At 53.3% G+C, this 16,197-nt stretch overlaps 1 protein-coding gene across 3 annotated transcripts; it reads left to right on the top strand.

The window, feature by feature from the left end:
• Positions 1 to 1,879: 1,879 nt before the first annotated feature.
• On the top strand, positions 1,880 to 11,078 carry LOC134163585 (uncharacterized). Of its 3 annotated transcripts, none has more exons than XM_062618546.1 (5): positions 1,880 to 2,051; positions 3,709 to 3,839; positions 4,195 to 4,252; positions 8,187 to 8,238; positions 10,089 to 11,078. In XM_062618546.1, exons 2-5 carry the CDS (start codon positions 3,733 to 3,735, stop codon positions 10,562 to 10,564), a joined length of 693 nt encoding a protein of 230 aa, XP_062474530.1. In that variant the 5' UTR covers positions 1,880 to 2,051; positions 3,709 to 3,732; the 3' UTR covers positions 10,565 to 11,078. The 3 variants fall into 3 exon arrangements, with proteins under 3 accessions (XP_062474530.1, XP_062474531.1, XP_062474532.1); XM_062618547.1 differs by lacking the exon at positions 1,880 to 2,051 and adding an exon at positions 2,307 to 2,619; XM_062618548.1 differs by lacking the exon at positions 1,880 to 2,051 and having other exon boundaries at positions 3,597 to 3,839.
• Positions 11,079 to 16,197: the final 5,119 nt, after the last annotated feature.

Raw genomic sequence — 16,197 nt, 5'->3', positions numbered from 1 at the left:
GGAGGGTGCTTTAGTGCAGTGAAGCTGCAGGATGGCCAGGAGCTGGGTGGTGAATTTTGCACAGGAAAAGCAGCAACATTAGGGCCAGTGCAGCCCATTCTGCACCCATGACACTTGCAAAGCTATGGCCAGCTTAGAGCCAGTGCCAGCTGCTGGGTCATCCCCTTCATTCCATTCTGTTTCATAGTAGAGCCCACAGCTGAGCAGCACAGAGACTGGTACCCACCGAGGTCCCACACTCAGTTCTCATCCCATGAACTGCAACCTGACCAAACTCATTCCACCCCTGGGACCCTGCAGGATGCAAAGTCCTCAGGCAAGGAGTGTGGTGAGCTGGTGCCTGGTTTTCTGCAGCTTGGGCTTCTGAAGCACAATACTTTGGTGAGGATTTTTGTACCCTTGAACAAGCTTTCCTGATTGCTTAAGTTAATTTAATAACACCTGGGCAGGTGGAGGGGCTGGAGAATAAGCTGGGCCATGCTCATACCTCCCAAAACTGCTCAGTGCTCTCCTTGAAAAGCAAATACCAGCTTTATGTTTAACTCACTGTAAGACCAGAGAACCTCTTGAGATGTGTTACGGAGCTGCACTGAGAAAGGCCAGCTCATGCCCGGCCCCTCAGTGACATCCCTGCTGCCCCGACCCCTCTCATCTGCAGCTGAATCACTTAGGTAGGAATTAAAAATCAAATCTCAGCTCATTCAATCGACATGCAACATGTCCACCTTTATTCATATTCACACTGGGCTCCCCCTTGCATGGTTTCAGCTGACAGAGAATCAATTCACACTGTTGAAGGAGAGAGATCTCCAGCCACCACAGTGCAAATCACCTGCAAAGCTGCTGATGTTCACACTGGAGCATCCTCCTCTTGTAGACAGGCCCTGGGCTTACTGCTCTTGAGCCAGTCAAATGAACCTTTAGTTTTCAGTGGGACCTTTCTTTCTTCTGTGATGGTGCAGTTGGTGATGGTGCACACCTCTTCTTTGGTGATGATTTGGGTTATTTCAACATTTGTGCAGAAAAAAAACACCTGGGTTTTGGTCTCTGGATGTTCTGGAGCACTGATCCGTCCCTCTACAGCAGGAGCTCAGAGCCAGCAAAAGACTGGGCAAAGCCCCATAGCATTGCAGCTTCTCCCCAAAACCTACCAGGTCCCAGCACATTTATAGCATGGAAATAATGAAGGGAAAAAAAAGCTCCAAATTTTTACTGTCAGAAGTGTCATTTTCTACAAATCTCCCTTTCATCAAGATGATTTTTCCAAACCATTTTGCCAGCCAACAAGAGAATATTCCATCGAGCATTTTGCTGAAGAATTTGATTATCTCCATCATCTTTCAGTGGCGGCGGGAGGGAAAAGCACATCCCATCTCCTAGGTCGTGCTGCCCTCTGCAGAAAATCTGCTGCCGGAACCCTTCCTCGATTAGCTCGCAATAAACCAAGTATCCCAGCGATGATGTCCCGGGCTCAGAGAGGCAGCGAACCGCTTGGGTGTGATGTCCGCTTCCCAGGACACGCGGCGGGGCCGGGATGCTGTGATCCCACATCTCTGCAGGCAAAATGGCTTTTTTTATTGCCCAGAACTGGGCCTCTCCCTCTGCTGGGACAAGGCAGTTACTGTGTTTTGGTTACGACAGTGTTTTCGACCTCTTTTGCGTGTGTTTGTCCATTGGCAGCCACCCTTACTGGGGTTCTGCGCACATCAGCTTGCAAATGCTGGCTGGAAGGGGAGAGTATTATTATTTTGGTTGTTTATTATTATGTACTATTATTATGTATTAGCATTATTTCTTGTTACTAATGTATTATTTTATTTGTATTTATTATTAATGATTGATTTTGGTTTACAGCCAAGCGTGTGTCCATCATTGGCAGCTGGTCCAGTTGCTCCTGGCCCTGTTAAACGGGGAGGTGATCCAGGATGGAGAGTGATCCTGGGCATACAGGGATCCAGCACAGCTGGAGATCCAGGATGGATGTGATCCAGGATGGGGGATGAACCAGAGTGTCCAAAATTCAGGGCAAAGGGACAGGAGTTGAACAAGAGGTGGGTGGCCAGGGACAGCTTGGGAGAAGCAGGAAGGGACTGGCTCTGGGGGCTCTTCTCAGTGGGAAGGCTGGCTCTGGGGGTGCAGGGACCCCTCCTGGAGCTGTGGGTTTCAAGGCTGTGGGGTCTGGGGATATAAGACCCCTCCCGGGAGTACAGGACCCGCCTGAGGGCTGTGGGTTTCCGGAGTGCCGGCTCTGTGGGTGCAGGACTCCTCCACACATTCCCAGTCTCACAAGTACTGTCTCTGGGGGTACAAGAACCCCACCTGGGGTACCAGAACCCCTTCTGGGTTGCAGGTCTCTGAGCTGCTGGGTGTGGGGGTGCAGGACACCTCCTGGGAACCGGGATCCTTCCTGGGGGTGCAAGTTTCAGGGATGCTGGGAGCGCAGGACCCCTCCTAGTGGTGCAGCCTTCCCCTGACATGGAATCGTGCTCGGTCGGGCCCGGGTGCTGACGGGTGTCCTGCGGGAGCAGGAAGCCGGGGTGCGGCGGGTGCCACCCAGCCACCGCTCCCATCCAAAGTTGAGCAGCGAGAGGAGCCGCCTGCGCCCGGCACTGCCGTGGGGTGAGTGGCTTCCCGGGGGGGGGGAACGGGGAGGTCCTGAGCCATGGGGTGACCCCAGCCCCTAACCCGTCCCCACCCTGGGTTGAGGTGCTAAGCAAGGTGGGGTGCAGGAAAGCACCTTGAGCTGAGGCTGGTCTGCCTCGTCTCAGGGCACAGTTGGGGAAACTGAGGCAGAGCAGGTTGGCACAGGGTGTGGTGGGTTGGAGGGCTCAGTGGTGCAGGACATCATGGGTGTCTCAGACCCAGTGTGTGTCCTAGGGCTGGCAAATCAGCTAAAGGAAGATGCCTGGAGCATCCATTAGGAATAAATCCCTAATGAATTTTGTCCAAGAGGCAAAAGCACCGCCAGGCTGCAGCCTGCCTTCACACCCAGCCAGGGGGATCCCGGCTGTGGAGCTGCCGGACTGTGGGGTTCCCGACCCCCGGCATGGCTCCAAGGGCTGGGATGTCATGCCGGGAAGGCTGAGTCACAGCCGGCAGAGCGGGCTCAGCCTGTTCTGCGTTTCGGTTTGCCGGGCTCTCATCTCGAAGGAGGGCTCAGGGGAGCTCAGTTCACCCGAAATTTTAAACAGGGGGGTTTGGGAGGAAGAAGAAGCTGGATTTTGGGCAGAATGCTGGCAGTGTGTTTTCCCAAGGGTGGTGGTGGGTTCAGGGGCACCGGGGGAGATGCAGTGGGGACGCCCGGTGCAGCAGCATCACTCCCCATGCCCCAGCTGGTTTTCCCGCTTGCTGCCCCGCGCAGCAGAGATGAGAGCAGCCACTGCTCCGAGAAGGCAGGATGGGGCATGACTTCCCTGACCCTGCCAGCAAGAGGGGCCATAGGTGCCACCACTATGTGTTTGTTCAACACATGGACCTTTGCTGCACCTGCAATCACACTAAAATCCTCTGCCTCCTGGGAAGGGAGAGCAGGGTGGGATGGTGCTGGGCTGAGGGTGTAAAGGGATGGGGAGGTATCCCTGGAAAACTTGATCCTGATATTAAAGGGAGAATGGGAGCCCCCTCCAGCACTCCCTACCCAGCCCTGTGCACCCTGTTATTACCCCAACCCCCTTCCAGTGGCCTGACTTGGGCTTCTTTCTCCCTCAGGTCTGCCTCCCTGCTGGGGGCTCGATGGCTCCAGTGCTGGCAGTGGGGTCAGCAGCCACAGTGGCCTGGGGTTTGGCCACCACTGGCTTCTTGCTGCTGCTCCTGCTCCTCCTCTGCTCCTTCTTCCACAGGTATGTTTGGTTGGGACAAGGGGCAAAAAAAGAGGGAATCTGACTTCTTCCTGAGGGTTTGCCAAGGATATTGTGGGCTCCAGGGAAATGTCATGGGTGGAGAGGGGCTGTCACTGTCCATGCCCATGGGGGATGGCAAGCAGGGAGCTCTGTGCTGGCAGATGCTCTGAGTGCAACCAACCTCTGCAGCCAGGTGGAGAGGGGATGAGCACTGGGGCAGGGGACATAGGGGTGAATAAACAGAAAACAGCAGCAAGACGAAGGGACGGGGGAGCTGTGTGACCTCTGAGCCCACCTTGACCCAGGCATCCCTGGGGATGGGCTGCAGCACCGCTGACCTCTCCTTCTTCTGCAGGACAAACCGGCCATCTTCCACCCAGAAAACAAAAGAAAACCCTGAGCCTGTCCAAGGGGTGAGTCCCCGAGGGTCCCCACTGTGTCTTCGGGTGGCTGTCAGTGGCTGATATTCCCGCTGGAGGGAAAGGTGGTGGGATGGGGGCATAGGGGACAGTGGCCTGACCCCATATGTCCTCCAGCCCGTGTCTCACACATGCTTTGACATCGCTCCAGTGTCAGCACAGGGAACATAGAATCACAGAATCACAGAATGGTTTGGGTTGGAAGGAACCTTAAAGCTCATCCAGTTCCAACCCCCTGACACAGGCAGGGACACCTTCCACTAGACCAGGTTGCTCCAAGCCCCGTCCAACCTGACCTTGAACACTGCCAGGGATGGGGCAGCCACAGCTTCTCTGGGCAACCTGTGCCAGGGCCTCAGCACCTTCATAGGGAACAACTTCTGCCTAGGATCTCATCTCAATCTCCCCTCTGTCAGGTTAAAGCCATTCCCCCTTGTCCTGTCCCTACAGGCCTTGGCCAAAAGCCCCTCTCCAGCTTTCTTGTCAGTCCCTCTAGGCACTGGAAGCTTCTCTAAGGTCTCCATGAAGCCTTCTCTTCTCCCTACTGCCCAGTTCACATATTGACCACCACTGTTTACAGCATCTCTTAATGTGTTTTTTTTTTGTTAGGGGATCCCCTCTAAATTTACTCCAGTATTTCAGGATTCACACTAAAGGGGTACAAGGGGGTATTTCGGTTGAGCAAGCCACACCATACTATCTCTTCAACTAGCCTTGAAAATGGATGGTGCTGGAGTGTCAGGCCCATACCCGGTTGTCACTATCAGCGCAAGGGTTGGGAGGGGCTATGCTATGACAAGCAGGAGGGCCACTGCATTGCACCTTGAAGCCTGGGATGCAGGCACGGGGTGGAGGGGTGTGTGTGTGTGTGCTGAAGGTGCAGGTTTTGATAGTAGCAAATATTCAAATGAGAGCTCTGAAGGCTGAAGTGGAGCAGGGTTCCCTGTGAACAGAAGTTGAACATGGGTCAGTTGGCTCTAAGTGATACGCGAGCACTGCTCCAAAAGGGCAGGCGATGGCCTCCATTGCCCTCAGCTGATCAAAAGGGAGTCAGGTTCAGATCCCCTAACCCAGAGAGGTGCCCAGTGCAGTGATGCAACTGATCTGGAGAAGCCAGTGAGAGCCCTGGGGAGAGTTCTCTTTTCCTTGTGAAGGGTTGGGTGCCCTGGAATGGGTTCACTTAATGTTTAATCAAAACAAAGCACTGCAAAGGCCCATGGTGGGTGCTGACACGTTGTGATTTCTGCCCAGTGGTCTGAATGTCAGAATGAAGAAATTCAATGAAGTGCAGGTGAACAGTGGGAGTAACAATGACTCAAGGTAGCCAAATGCCTCATCATCTAATCAGTGACATGCACAAAGGGATGAACAAGATTCCCACTGTCCCTCTCCAGTGAAACTACAGCCAAGGGAACAGACTTGGCGGAATCAGTGGGGAATGAAGGCTCTGTTGAGCTTGACTCTAGTACGGCGCTGTGAAGAGACATGAGAGGTGTAGAGTAAATGGGAGGCTGAGTGTGTGCTCAGCAGCGTGGAGCATCCTGCCCGCCAGCATCCCAGCCATTGGTGAAATACCACCTCTCTGTTTGTTTGTCCTTTACCTGGTGGGGCAGGGGAGAGAGCCCTGAGGGAGGCTCTTGCTTCTGGCCCTGCTCCAGTGGCAGTGGCAGTGGCAGGTGGGGAGTTTGAATGGGCAGTACACATGTAGAAGCACAATGCAGGTGTCTTAAGGTGAGCTCAGGGAGAACAGAAACCTCCAGAGGAGCAGAAGAGCAAAAGCTCTTCACAAATACCAACTCGTGATCCTCCTGGCTTTTGCTCTTTGGGTTTTACGTAGGAGGTATGAGGAAAGTTACCACAGGCATAAGTGGCTTGTGGCAGTCAAGCTTTCAGAGCAGCGTTGCTTTTCGATCCTTCGATGATTTCCTCCTGTTGTGAAGCATCAGGTTGCTCACCTTCTAATAGGGAGCATGAGCTGGGTTTAGACTGCCGTGAGACCGGTTAGTTTTACCCTTAATGACGACGTGTTGTTGCAATAGTAATCCTGCTCAGCGCAAGAGGAACCGCAGGTTCAGACCCCGGTGAGCGCGCTTGACCGAGGAGCCCTGGTGTGAGGCTACCATCTGCAGGCTCATGGCTGGAAGCCGCCGAGTCCCGCCCAGACGCGGCGACACCGCGGGGGCACCGCCGCGCCCGCAATAGCTGCCCGCCTCCTGCGGAGCGGGCCCAGGGCCGAGCGACCGGAGGGGCGGACGAATGCGGCTCCGCCTCTCCCCCATCGCGTACCGCGTGGCACTGGGGCACCCGGCGCTAAATCGCTCGTAGCCGACTTGATGCCGGGGCAGGGTTTCGTACGCAGCAGAGCAGCTCCCTCGCTCTTCCCTTCCCTCTCACCGCGGCGCAGGGGGGGGCAGTCGCGGAACGGGGGCGGTGGGGAAAGGGGATAGGGCTCTCGCCCCAACACCCCCTTCCCAAGTGACAAGTGACAGGACAAGAGGTAACGGCCTCGAGCTGCACCAGGGCAGCGCAGGAGAGGTGTAGACTGGGTATTAGGAAAAATGTCTTCACTGAGAGGGTGCTTAGGCATTGGAGCAGGCTGCCCAGGGAAGCGGTGGAGCCACCGTCCCTGGAAGTGATCAGAAATCATGTAGATGTCCTCAGGGACATGGTTTAGTGGTGGACTTGGCAGTCCTGGGGTAATGGCTGGACTTGGTGATCTTACAGGTCTTTTCCAAACTCGTTGATTTTACCATTCTACGTTAGAAGCTTATTAAACTTGCTGCAATCTTTTTATGGAGCAGTTTATGCAGAATAACCATAAACAGAACCAGAAGCGGAAACAGGTTTTCCACTCACCAAAGTCCCTTGTATTCCTTGTTCAGTATCTCATGGAGGCATCGCGCTGCTGTGTCACTTACTGCCCAGCTGCAGGAGGGGGGACCTGAGGTGTCTCAGATCACTGCTCCCCACTCATGCAGCAAGATGATCCATGCAAGGCAGTCAGTGCAGTCCCACTGGGGTCACCAGAAATGTTGTCCCTCAATAAAGCATCCGGTACCTGCTGTGCCGAACACCTACACACAAAGCTGAGGTACTGTTTTAATTCCAAATCGCACCACGTCTGGTGCTCGGTGCTAAACCACAAAGCTCTCACCCCTCGCTCTGCCCCCTGTCCACTTTTGTACATTTCAAACAGCAAAAATCCGTGTTTTCCGGGTATGTCACACCCTGTGTCTGCTATCATTGGCTCTTCCATTCTCTCGCCTCTTTTTAAAGACACAGCACGTACTTCTTTCACCACGCACATGCTCTGGGGATGGGGCTTGGGCTGGTAGGGAGCTTTTACCGTGTTAATGACTACAGGTTAATGCAAAGTTCAGAACAAAATTCCTCATTGGCTTTATCAGGTTTCTTTTCATTCTCTGGGATGATTTATTTCAAGGACAGAAATTCCTGATTAGAAGAGCCTTACAAAATCATGTCTTGTTAATTGAAGGGCAGACTGACCAAACGCTGGCCTGTCACGGGGAAAATCTTTCCATTTGTAACTGCCACACGAGTGCATGAGTGGGTGCTTGGCATCCTCTCCAAGTGCCAGGAGAGGATGCAAAAGTGCTGGGGGGGACAGATGCACACGTGCTGGGTGAATGCACAGGCACCAGGAGGGGATGCACGAGTGCTGGGAGGAGGATGCGTGAGTCCCTGGGAGCATGCACAAGTACCAGCAGAATGCACAAGTGCCTGAGGAGGGCTCCAAAAGGACTTTGGGGGTTAAATGAGTGCCTGGAGGGGGATACACAACTGTGGGGGAGGATGGATGAGGGCTGAGTGAATGCACAAGAGCCAGGGGGGACACACAAGTGCTGTGGGGAGATGCACAACTGCCCAGGGAGGCTAATATGTGAGCAACCATTTGTTCCTGCTGCAGGTGAAGCTGGCAAGGCTGAGCTCCAGCGACAGGGGAGCGGCGCTGCCAGGAGGTAGGTCCTGTGACAGGGATGGTGACTGTGCTCCTCTGCCATCCCTGGTGCCACTGCTGTGGGTGTTCCCTGGGCCCTCAAGCACCCAGGGACGTGGGTGCTCCTGTGGAGCACCTTCCCAGGTCCTGCTGTAGGTGTGGGATGCAGCAGGATGGGGATCCCCATGCTGAGATGCTGGGCAGTGGTCGAAGGTCCCTGGGCTCAACTCTTGCTCAACCTCACTCAACTGATCCAGCCCTGTTAATGATTTGCCCAGCTGATGAACTTGGAGGAACGCAGGGGCTCGGCAGGACTTTGAGCCAGCCCTTGGGCAGATGTGTGGGGCTGCACCCCTGCACCCCCCGGCCAGGGTCACTGCAGCCAAAATTGGGGAAATCAGTGAAGCTCATTAGCAGCAAACAGCTATTTCAGTTCCCTGACATGCAGAAGGGATGAGGATGCCCTATGGCCATGGGGAAGGGGCTCGCAGGAGGCTGCGTGGTCCAAAAGAAGCTCCTAAACTTCCCAGTTACAGCAATGTATCCCAGTAAAACCTGCCACAAGTCTCAGTTCCTCTGGCAGGATCGTGTCAGGTGTTTCAGAACACTCCCTTGGCCTTCTCTGTGGCCTCCTTTGTGCTGATAAGAAGGGAATTGCTTTGAAAAGCTTTTAAAAAGATGTGTTAATGCTCCAAACCTTCCCACTGGATTAAGTGTTCAGCCCATTTGCTTTTCCACAGAGACAAGATGAGTTTCTCTTCTCGTTTGCTCCAGGAACCCTTTACTTAGCGTGCTGGGTAACAAGGATGATTACAGCTCATGTACTAATAATTTCCCTTTTTTATGACACCGTGGCTGAGCTTCAAGATGCTCAAATGAAATTCCTGCTCCTCTTTGCACTACAGTGGGGGTTCCACAGTATTTCATGGGGTGGCCCCACCAGCTCACCCCCCAAACCCTATTCATGGGGCTCCCCTGGCTGCAATTCCCACTCCCAGCAAGGTATCCCTAGCCCTCTCCTGCTTTTCTGCAGTGGGGCAGGGAGGGGACCCCTGACAATGAAGCCTTGGCACCTTGGGGTGCACAGGTGGGATGCTGGGGTTCACCACAGTGCTCTTGCAAAGGGGGTCACACTGGGGTGCTCATGCTGGAGTGCTCATGTTGGGGTGCTCAGGTGGCAGGGGCTGCTTTCTGCCAGGACAAAGTTGTGGGGTAGGGGAGACTTCAGTGGCCCTGAGGGGCTCTGGCGCAGATCTGAACCCACCTCTGTGCTGCACACACACACCCCAACCACAGCTGGGGCACCCCAAATCACACGGGACCGCCATATCTCTGCATATTTACTGCAGGAGGAGAAACACCAAGGTTACACAGCTTTTCCAGTCTCCTTCTCTTCTGGGGCAAGCAAACCGGCTGAGCGTCCTGCCTCACCAGCTCCCCATGTTGACAAACCCTGCACAGAGCACAGCCTCCTTCTTGGATAAATATTTGACCAAAGGCATGAGCCGCTGTGCAGGAAGGAGGGTGGCAGGTCCCAGCACCACACTGGCCCCATGGCAGGGAGCATGGCCCCGCCAGCGACCCAGGATGCTTGCACTGGTTTTTCTTTGCGTATTATCTTGCTTACTAAGAGTGGAGAGTGGGGAAGGAAGTGGGAGCGAGGCACATTTAATTACTGGGTGCTACTTTACCCTTGCATCAGCCAGGGATGCTCCCCAGTGTGATGGCTCTGGGGGTACCCACTCCAGTCTAGTGGGAGGTGCCACTGCCTGTAGCAGGGGGGTTGGAACTGGATGAGCTTTAAGCTCCCTTCCAACTCAAACTGCTCTATGCTTCTATGATTCTATAACCCCCAATTCTCCCTCCCTGCAGGCACCCCCTCTCCTGGTGAGTTGCAGGATAAACCCACAGGAGGAGATCCCAGGCTGCATGTGCTGGGCTGCATACCCAATTCCCACACACTCTCCGAACCAGCCTTGAGGACTCCAGAGTTTCTGCGGCACCGGGAGCTGCCGGTTCTGCCGGGGGATACCAGCACAACCATGGTGGATCCTATGCCAGATCCCGATGGACGAATCTATGAAAGCATCCGGTACAAATCTGAGATACAGAAAAAGCCTGGGAATGCTGGCAGCACCCCAGGGGACTCCCCATCTCTGCCCACCAAGGACGAGCCGAGCATCTCCATGCAGGAGATCATCACTCAGGAGGAGCCAGGCAGCGAGGGGAGCCCCGTCCCTGTGTATGCCCGGGTGTGCAAACAGCGCCGGCAGCCTGCCAGGCCCCCTGAGCCCCAAGAAGAAGAAGCAGCTCCATCACTGCCGGAAAAGCGCTTTGATGTGGGATAGGATACCCCAGAGATGGTTTGGAGCTGCCTCAAGCCCAGCCTGTTCATACAAGCTTGATGGAGGGTTTTCCTGTCTGCAGACAGCAGCCATGGAGAGCTGCCTGCTCCCTCCCCAGATCTGACATTAAGCATAGATGGCCCAGGTTATCTCTTGCCATTCAGCATGGGTGTCCCTGAGTGCCTCTCCAGGGCATCCCCATTGCCCATTGACTTGTGGGGAGCGGGTTGTGGGTGACCCCCACATGTGGTTGACTGAAGAAAAACCACAGAAGAAAAATGTGTGATTATTTTTGGAGAAGGTCCAAAAAGAATCCAAAAATGAATACGGTGTTTGGGGGTGTTGATCAAGTCTGAGCCAGCAGTGTGCCAGCAATGGCACCCTGCCTTGTGTCAGCGATAGTGTGGCCAGCAGGATGGAGGCAGTGATTATTCCCCTTTACTCAGCACTGGTGAGGCCGCACCTCAAATCCTGTGCTCATTTCTGGGCCCCTCACTACAAGAGAGACATTGAGGTGCTGGAGTGGGGGTCCAGAGAAGGGCAATGGAGCTGGTGAAGGGTCTGGAGCACAAGTCCTGTGAGGGACAGCTGAGAGAACTGGGGGTGTTCAGCCTGGAGAAAAGGAGGCTCAGGGGTACCCTATCGCTCCCTACAACTGCCTGACAGGAGGTTGTAGTGAGGTGGGTGTCTGTCTCTTCTCCCAAGTAGCAGGCAATAGAACAAGAGGAAACAGCCTTAAGTTGCTCTAGGGGAGGGTTTACATTATATATGAGGAATAAATTCTTCCCCTAAAAGGTTGTCAAGCACTGCAACAGGCTGCCCAGTGCAGTGGAGGAGTCACAGTCCCTGAAGGGATTTAACAGACGTGTAGATGTGGTGCTCAGAGACATGGTTTAGTGCTGGCCTTGGCAGTGCTGGGTTAACGGTTGGGTTTGATGATCTTAACGGTCTTTTCCAATCCAAATGATTCTGTGATTCCACCTAGGTTGGACTCCCTGTGAAAAATCACCTGTAGGAATGTGTTGCTTACATGGATAGAGAGCTGTGTAAATAGTCCTTAATTGCTATTCTAATCATTTTTAATGGGCATGCTGTGTTCTCCTTCATCCCTGGAGCAGTTTGGATGGGTTCTGCTGGAGGGACAAGCATCCTGCCATGAAGGCTTGGGCAGGGGTGCAGACAGCAGCAGCGTTTTGCTGGATCCTAGGTGTGGGCTGGACTGATAGAACGGTGGGGCTTGGCTTATCTCCCCCCTCAAAAGGCTGGCAGGGCCCTGGGGAGGCCTGGAGGGCAGCATACAATAGGAGCAGCAGTTATGTGGCGTGACTGAGATAACGCTGTTGTGCCTGCTCTCAGGACGTCCCTGTACCTCCCCTATGGATGCAACCACCCACCAGGCCCAGGCAGTTTCATGGGGATCAGCATGGCCTCATCTCCCCCTTCCCTGCTTCCCACCACCTCTCATTTGACATTTGATGGCAGCCACCAGTGGATGCTCATCCTAAAGCGGGCATACCCAAGGAGACCTGTCACATCCGTCCCACCACTGAGGCACAAGGGACTGGCAGCTCCCATCTCCCAGCTCACCATCCCAGCAGTCATCCATCCTCTCCTCCCTCCTTCTCTCACCATATAAACCTCCAAAGCAGCCTGGGCTACAACCTCAAGCACTCCTCCTCCCCTTTTTGCTCCTGAGCTCAGCATCCTGGCAAAAACACAAACCATGTCCCACCAGGATGTGGCATCATCTCCCCAGACTGGGCTTTTCCCCTCCTGCATCTGCCCCCACCAGCACCATCACTGGTGGCCACAGGCCACAGTGGAGAAGCTGGGAGGAGACTTTGCCACAATGTGGTGGCTTTCCCGAGGCTGAGTCAGGGAGAATGAAAAAAAAAAGGATTTCACTTTAAAGGGGAAAAAAAACCTCCACCAAAAAAATAAATACCCTGCAAGGTTATTCCTGGCCCAGGAGCCGGGGATGTTTCTATTTTCACTTGTTTCTGGATGGCAGCGTGCTGCTGCAAGCGGACGGGTGAGTCAACTTGCACAACCCCAGCACGCTGGTTTGCAACTGCGCTGATGTGACTGCGTTTGGTGAGGCGAGGTTTGGGTGGCTCAGGGCCATGCAGAGTTATAGGTTTCTGCTCACCCGGGTCTTGCTCCTGCCCTACAGACCCACCATCCCCCTGCAGCACCGGCTGACACTGGTGGAGGGAGGGGCTGCCACTAAGGGGCTACAGATAACTGATCCCGCAGCGTGGTCAGGGCTGCTGGGATCTGTACGCTCACCTGCCTTCTTGTGCACTCATCTACCTTCCTACGCACTCACCTGCCTTCGTATATGTTCATCTGTCTTCCTAAATGGTTATATGCTTTCCTATACACTCACCTGCCTCTCTATATACTCAACCATCCTTCCACACATCCACCTGCCTTCCATATGCTCAACAGCCTTCCTATATGCTAACCTGTCTCCTATACACTCATTTGTCTTCCTATACAGTCATCCATCATACACCCCACCTTCCCATATGTTCACCTGCCTTTGTATATGTTCACATGTTTTCCTGTAGGCTCACCTCCTTTCCAACACACTCATCTGCCTCCCTGTACAGTCTTCTGCCTTCCTGTATGGCCACCTGCCTTCCTGTACACTCATCCACCTTCCTGTACATTCACCTGCTTTTCCATACAGTCCTGTTGTCCTATGCACAGAGGCTGTTGGTATCATCCCCTGAGCTGGAGCAGCGTCTCCACAGGCATACAGGAGGGCAGGCATGTACCACTCCACACCATCTGCAGCCCTACAGAGAAACATCAAAAACTGAGATTAAAGGGAAAAATATTGTCTTCCCCAGCAGGTTTCCCTCCTCACAGCTTTGCTGTCACCCACAGCACCCACCCTGCTCCTCCACACAGGGACAAAGGTCCCAAACTGTATCCCAGTGCTGCCAGGAAGGAGAAAGGTGACAGTTCACTGTCCTGTGAGGAGTGCGTGGGGGCTGGAATTGCTTGAAACGCCACTAAAGGAGATGAGGTCTGGTGCTGCTGGTGGAATTCTGTGCGAAACACCGTTTTAATAAAGAGAAAATAAAACAATGGGGGCCAAGAGATGCATAAAGGTCCCCAGCATTGGGTCAAGTCTGACCAAACCCCTCACACCTGCACTGCTGCAAGTAATTTTAGTAGCATAAGGGGAAACACTAAATTTTCAGGAGCGTGATGCATGAAGATTTGATAAGACTGAAGATTTTCCTGGATTGAGCCTGGTTTTCCGTGGTATCCCAGAAGGAGCGTGTGGGCATCTCCCTGTCCCTCAGTAAGTATTAACCCATTGGTTGATTTGCACTGGGATGGAGATGAACACTAACAACAGCTTTATGAGGGTCCTAAAAATAAGGGAGGGAGGTTAGAGCATTTGCAAGCTCGTCCATCAATCACAAGGGTCAATCTCTATGAAAGAGGATTTCTTTCATCCAGTTCTGCCAGAATTATTTGGGTTTAGATTGAATGTACCTAAAAGAGGTGCCTCTGGACATTGTTGGAGTTGTCCTTGGAGCCCCAAAGAAGAGGGTGGTGATGTTCCTGGTCTGTAGTCAGAAGCGAAATAACTCAGGACTTTTCTCCACTGGAAAAGGCAAAGGCTAAACTCCCCTCTCCGGCCAACCAAAGTATCTTTCATTAAAAAGGGAAACACATTAATTAAGTAAAAACCAATCAACTCCTACCTCCTTTCCTATCACAGAATCACAGAATGGTTTAGGTTGCAAGGGACTGTAAAGCTCATCTAGCTCAAACCCCACTGCCATGGGCACGGACACTTTCCACTAGACCAGGTTGCTCCAAGCCCTGTCCAATCTGGCCTTGAACACTGCCAGGGATGGGACAGCCACAGCTTCTCTGGGCAACCTGTGCCAGTGTCTTACCAGACTAGGGTAAAGTCACTCCCTGTTTCACCTCCAACAGCTGGAGCAGGTTGGTGCGTGCTGCAAGATGGGTACAAGAAGATGGAGGTCAGAGAAGGTGGTGAGATGCTGCTGGGTGCTGCTGGTACACCTGGGCTCAGAGGGAAGCCCTTGCAGATGCAAACAGGTGGGCAGCTTCTGAAATACCCATAATATTTCACAAATACCATGGCGAAGAGATGCATTGCAGCAGGACGGGCTGTTTGCAAAGAGGGGTGGCTCTGGCTGGTGGAGGAAAGCCCTAGGGCGGTCAGGAGGCCACCCCAAAACACCGGCAGCAGCAGAGCAGCTTGTTGGAAAAACAAACAGACTCCGGGGCAACAGACAACCGGTACGGCGGCTGTTAGGGATTTTCTTTACGTGCCGCTCAAAGGAGAGGCCAGTTAATTATTAATTTTCTATTTTAAATGAAGCAGAGTTAAGTAAGGAGGGTTGGCTGGGTAAAAAGCCCAGGACTGCAGGGAGGTGGAGATCAACAGAGGCAGGGCCAAGAAGGAATTACTGTGATCCTAAAAGCCCACTCGGGGAGTGGCGCTGAGATCTCATCTGCTGTCAGCAAGCCTTAGGGGAAGACAAATCCTGACTGTGTCATGTGCATCTAGCCAGAGGCCTCCAAACCCTCTCCGCTAGCTCAGGTGGAAGATCTCTGTAGGGTGCTCCCAGCGCTCCCAACACTGAGACCTTTTGGAAGGGAGATCCAGCACAGGACAAGCCTTTGCTGATATCCCTGTGAAGAGTCTCAAAGCCTTCAGCAACCTACAGGTTGATAACTTTGTGAGCCAGAAGTGACATCTCTGTACTTAACAGCCCTTGGTGGACTCCTATCTGTATGTCATATAAGCTTCCGGAGCAATGCGAACCTTTAGTAACCCAGAGCATCCTGCAACAGTCTCACAGCTCCACAGGAGACTGAGATGGAAGGCTCCATGTGGTTTTGGACTTGTTGCAAACTGGTTTCACTCATTATCCCACCTAATAAAGGAAAATACACTGTCTCAAAGCCATTCATCATCTTACAGACCTCTGTCACACTCTTCCTTGGCCTTCTTCCTCCTCAGCAGTGACACAGTCTGTGCAGATCATTATATCCCCCTTAACTCAGAGCTGAAAGAGCTTTTTCTTGCAGTGTTGCTCCTCCAAACCTCTCATCATCTCCATCACATTCTTCTAACAGACAATTTCTCCCCTAACAGCCACGCTACGCTGCCCACTGAGAGGCAGTGGAGAAGCTCCAGCTTGCGCCCGGTGGTCTGACCCATGGTGAAGAGCCAGGCTTCTTAGCCTGAGCGCCCTAGCTTTTTTTCCTAGATGCTGCATATCTCATTGGCTTAGATCCACTCAGCTTCCAAAATAAACTAAGTTCAGACGCAAGACACAGCCTGTGCCTGGTGCACTTGACTGAGTGCTTTGTGTAGACCTGGAGATTCCTCAAACTGTGGGGACTGTAAGACAAGAGCAGTGCTGGGAGTGAAAGCAAAGAGTTAAAAGCGAGCAAGCCAAAGGGAAGGAGGGAAAAAAAAAAAAAAGGAAAAAAGGCCAGAGTTTATTAAAAAAAAAAAAAAAGTAGAAGCAGGAGCAGAAAAGGAAACCCATGAGCCCTCTCGGCTTCTCCTTGCTCAGACCGCAAAGAGGAGGGGAGGCTGGAGCCCACAGAAGGTCTCATCTCCCAGA

Source organism: Pezoporus occidentalis, unplaced genomic scaffold, assembly GCF_034315485.1.
Source record: "Pezoporus occidentalis ecotype Australia unplaced genomic scaffold, CSIRO_AGI_Poc_V1 ctg201, whole genome shotgun sequence".
NCBI classification, from domain to species: domain Eukaryota; kingdom Metazoa; phylum Chordata; class Aves; order Psittaciformes; family Psittacidae; genus Pezoporus; species Pezoporus occidentalis.
The sequence above is the reverse complement of the archived record's forward strand: the minus strand, read 5'-3'. Positions and strand labels throughout refer to the sequence as shown.

Coding starts and splice junctions, on each gene's coding strand:
- LOC134163585 (XM_062618546.1), top strand. CDS start 3,733: ATGGCTCCAGTGCTGGCAGTGGGGTCAGCAGCCACAGTGGCCTGGGGT. Junction 3,840..4,194: donor CTCTGCTCCTTCTTCCACAG/GTATGTTTGGTT, acceptor CTTCTTCTGCAG/GACAAACCGGCCATCTTCCA. Junction 4,253..8,186: donor ACCCTGAGCCTGTCCAAGGG/GTGAGTCCCCGA, acceptor TTCCTGCTGCAG/GTGAAGCTGGCAAGGCTGAG.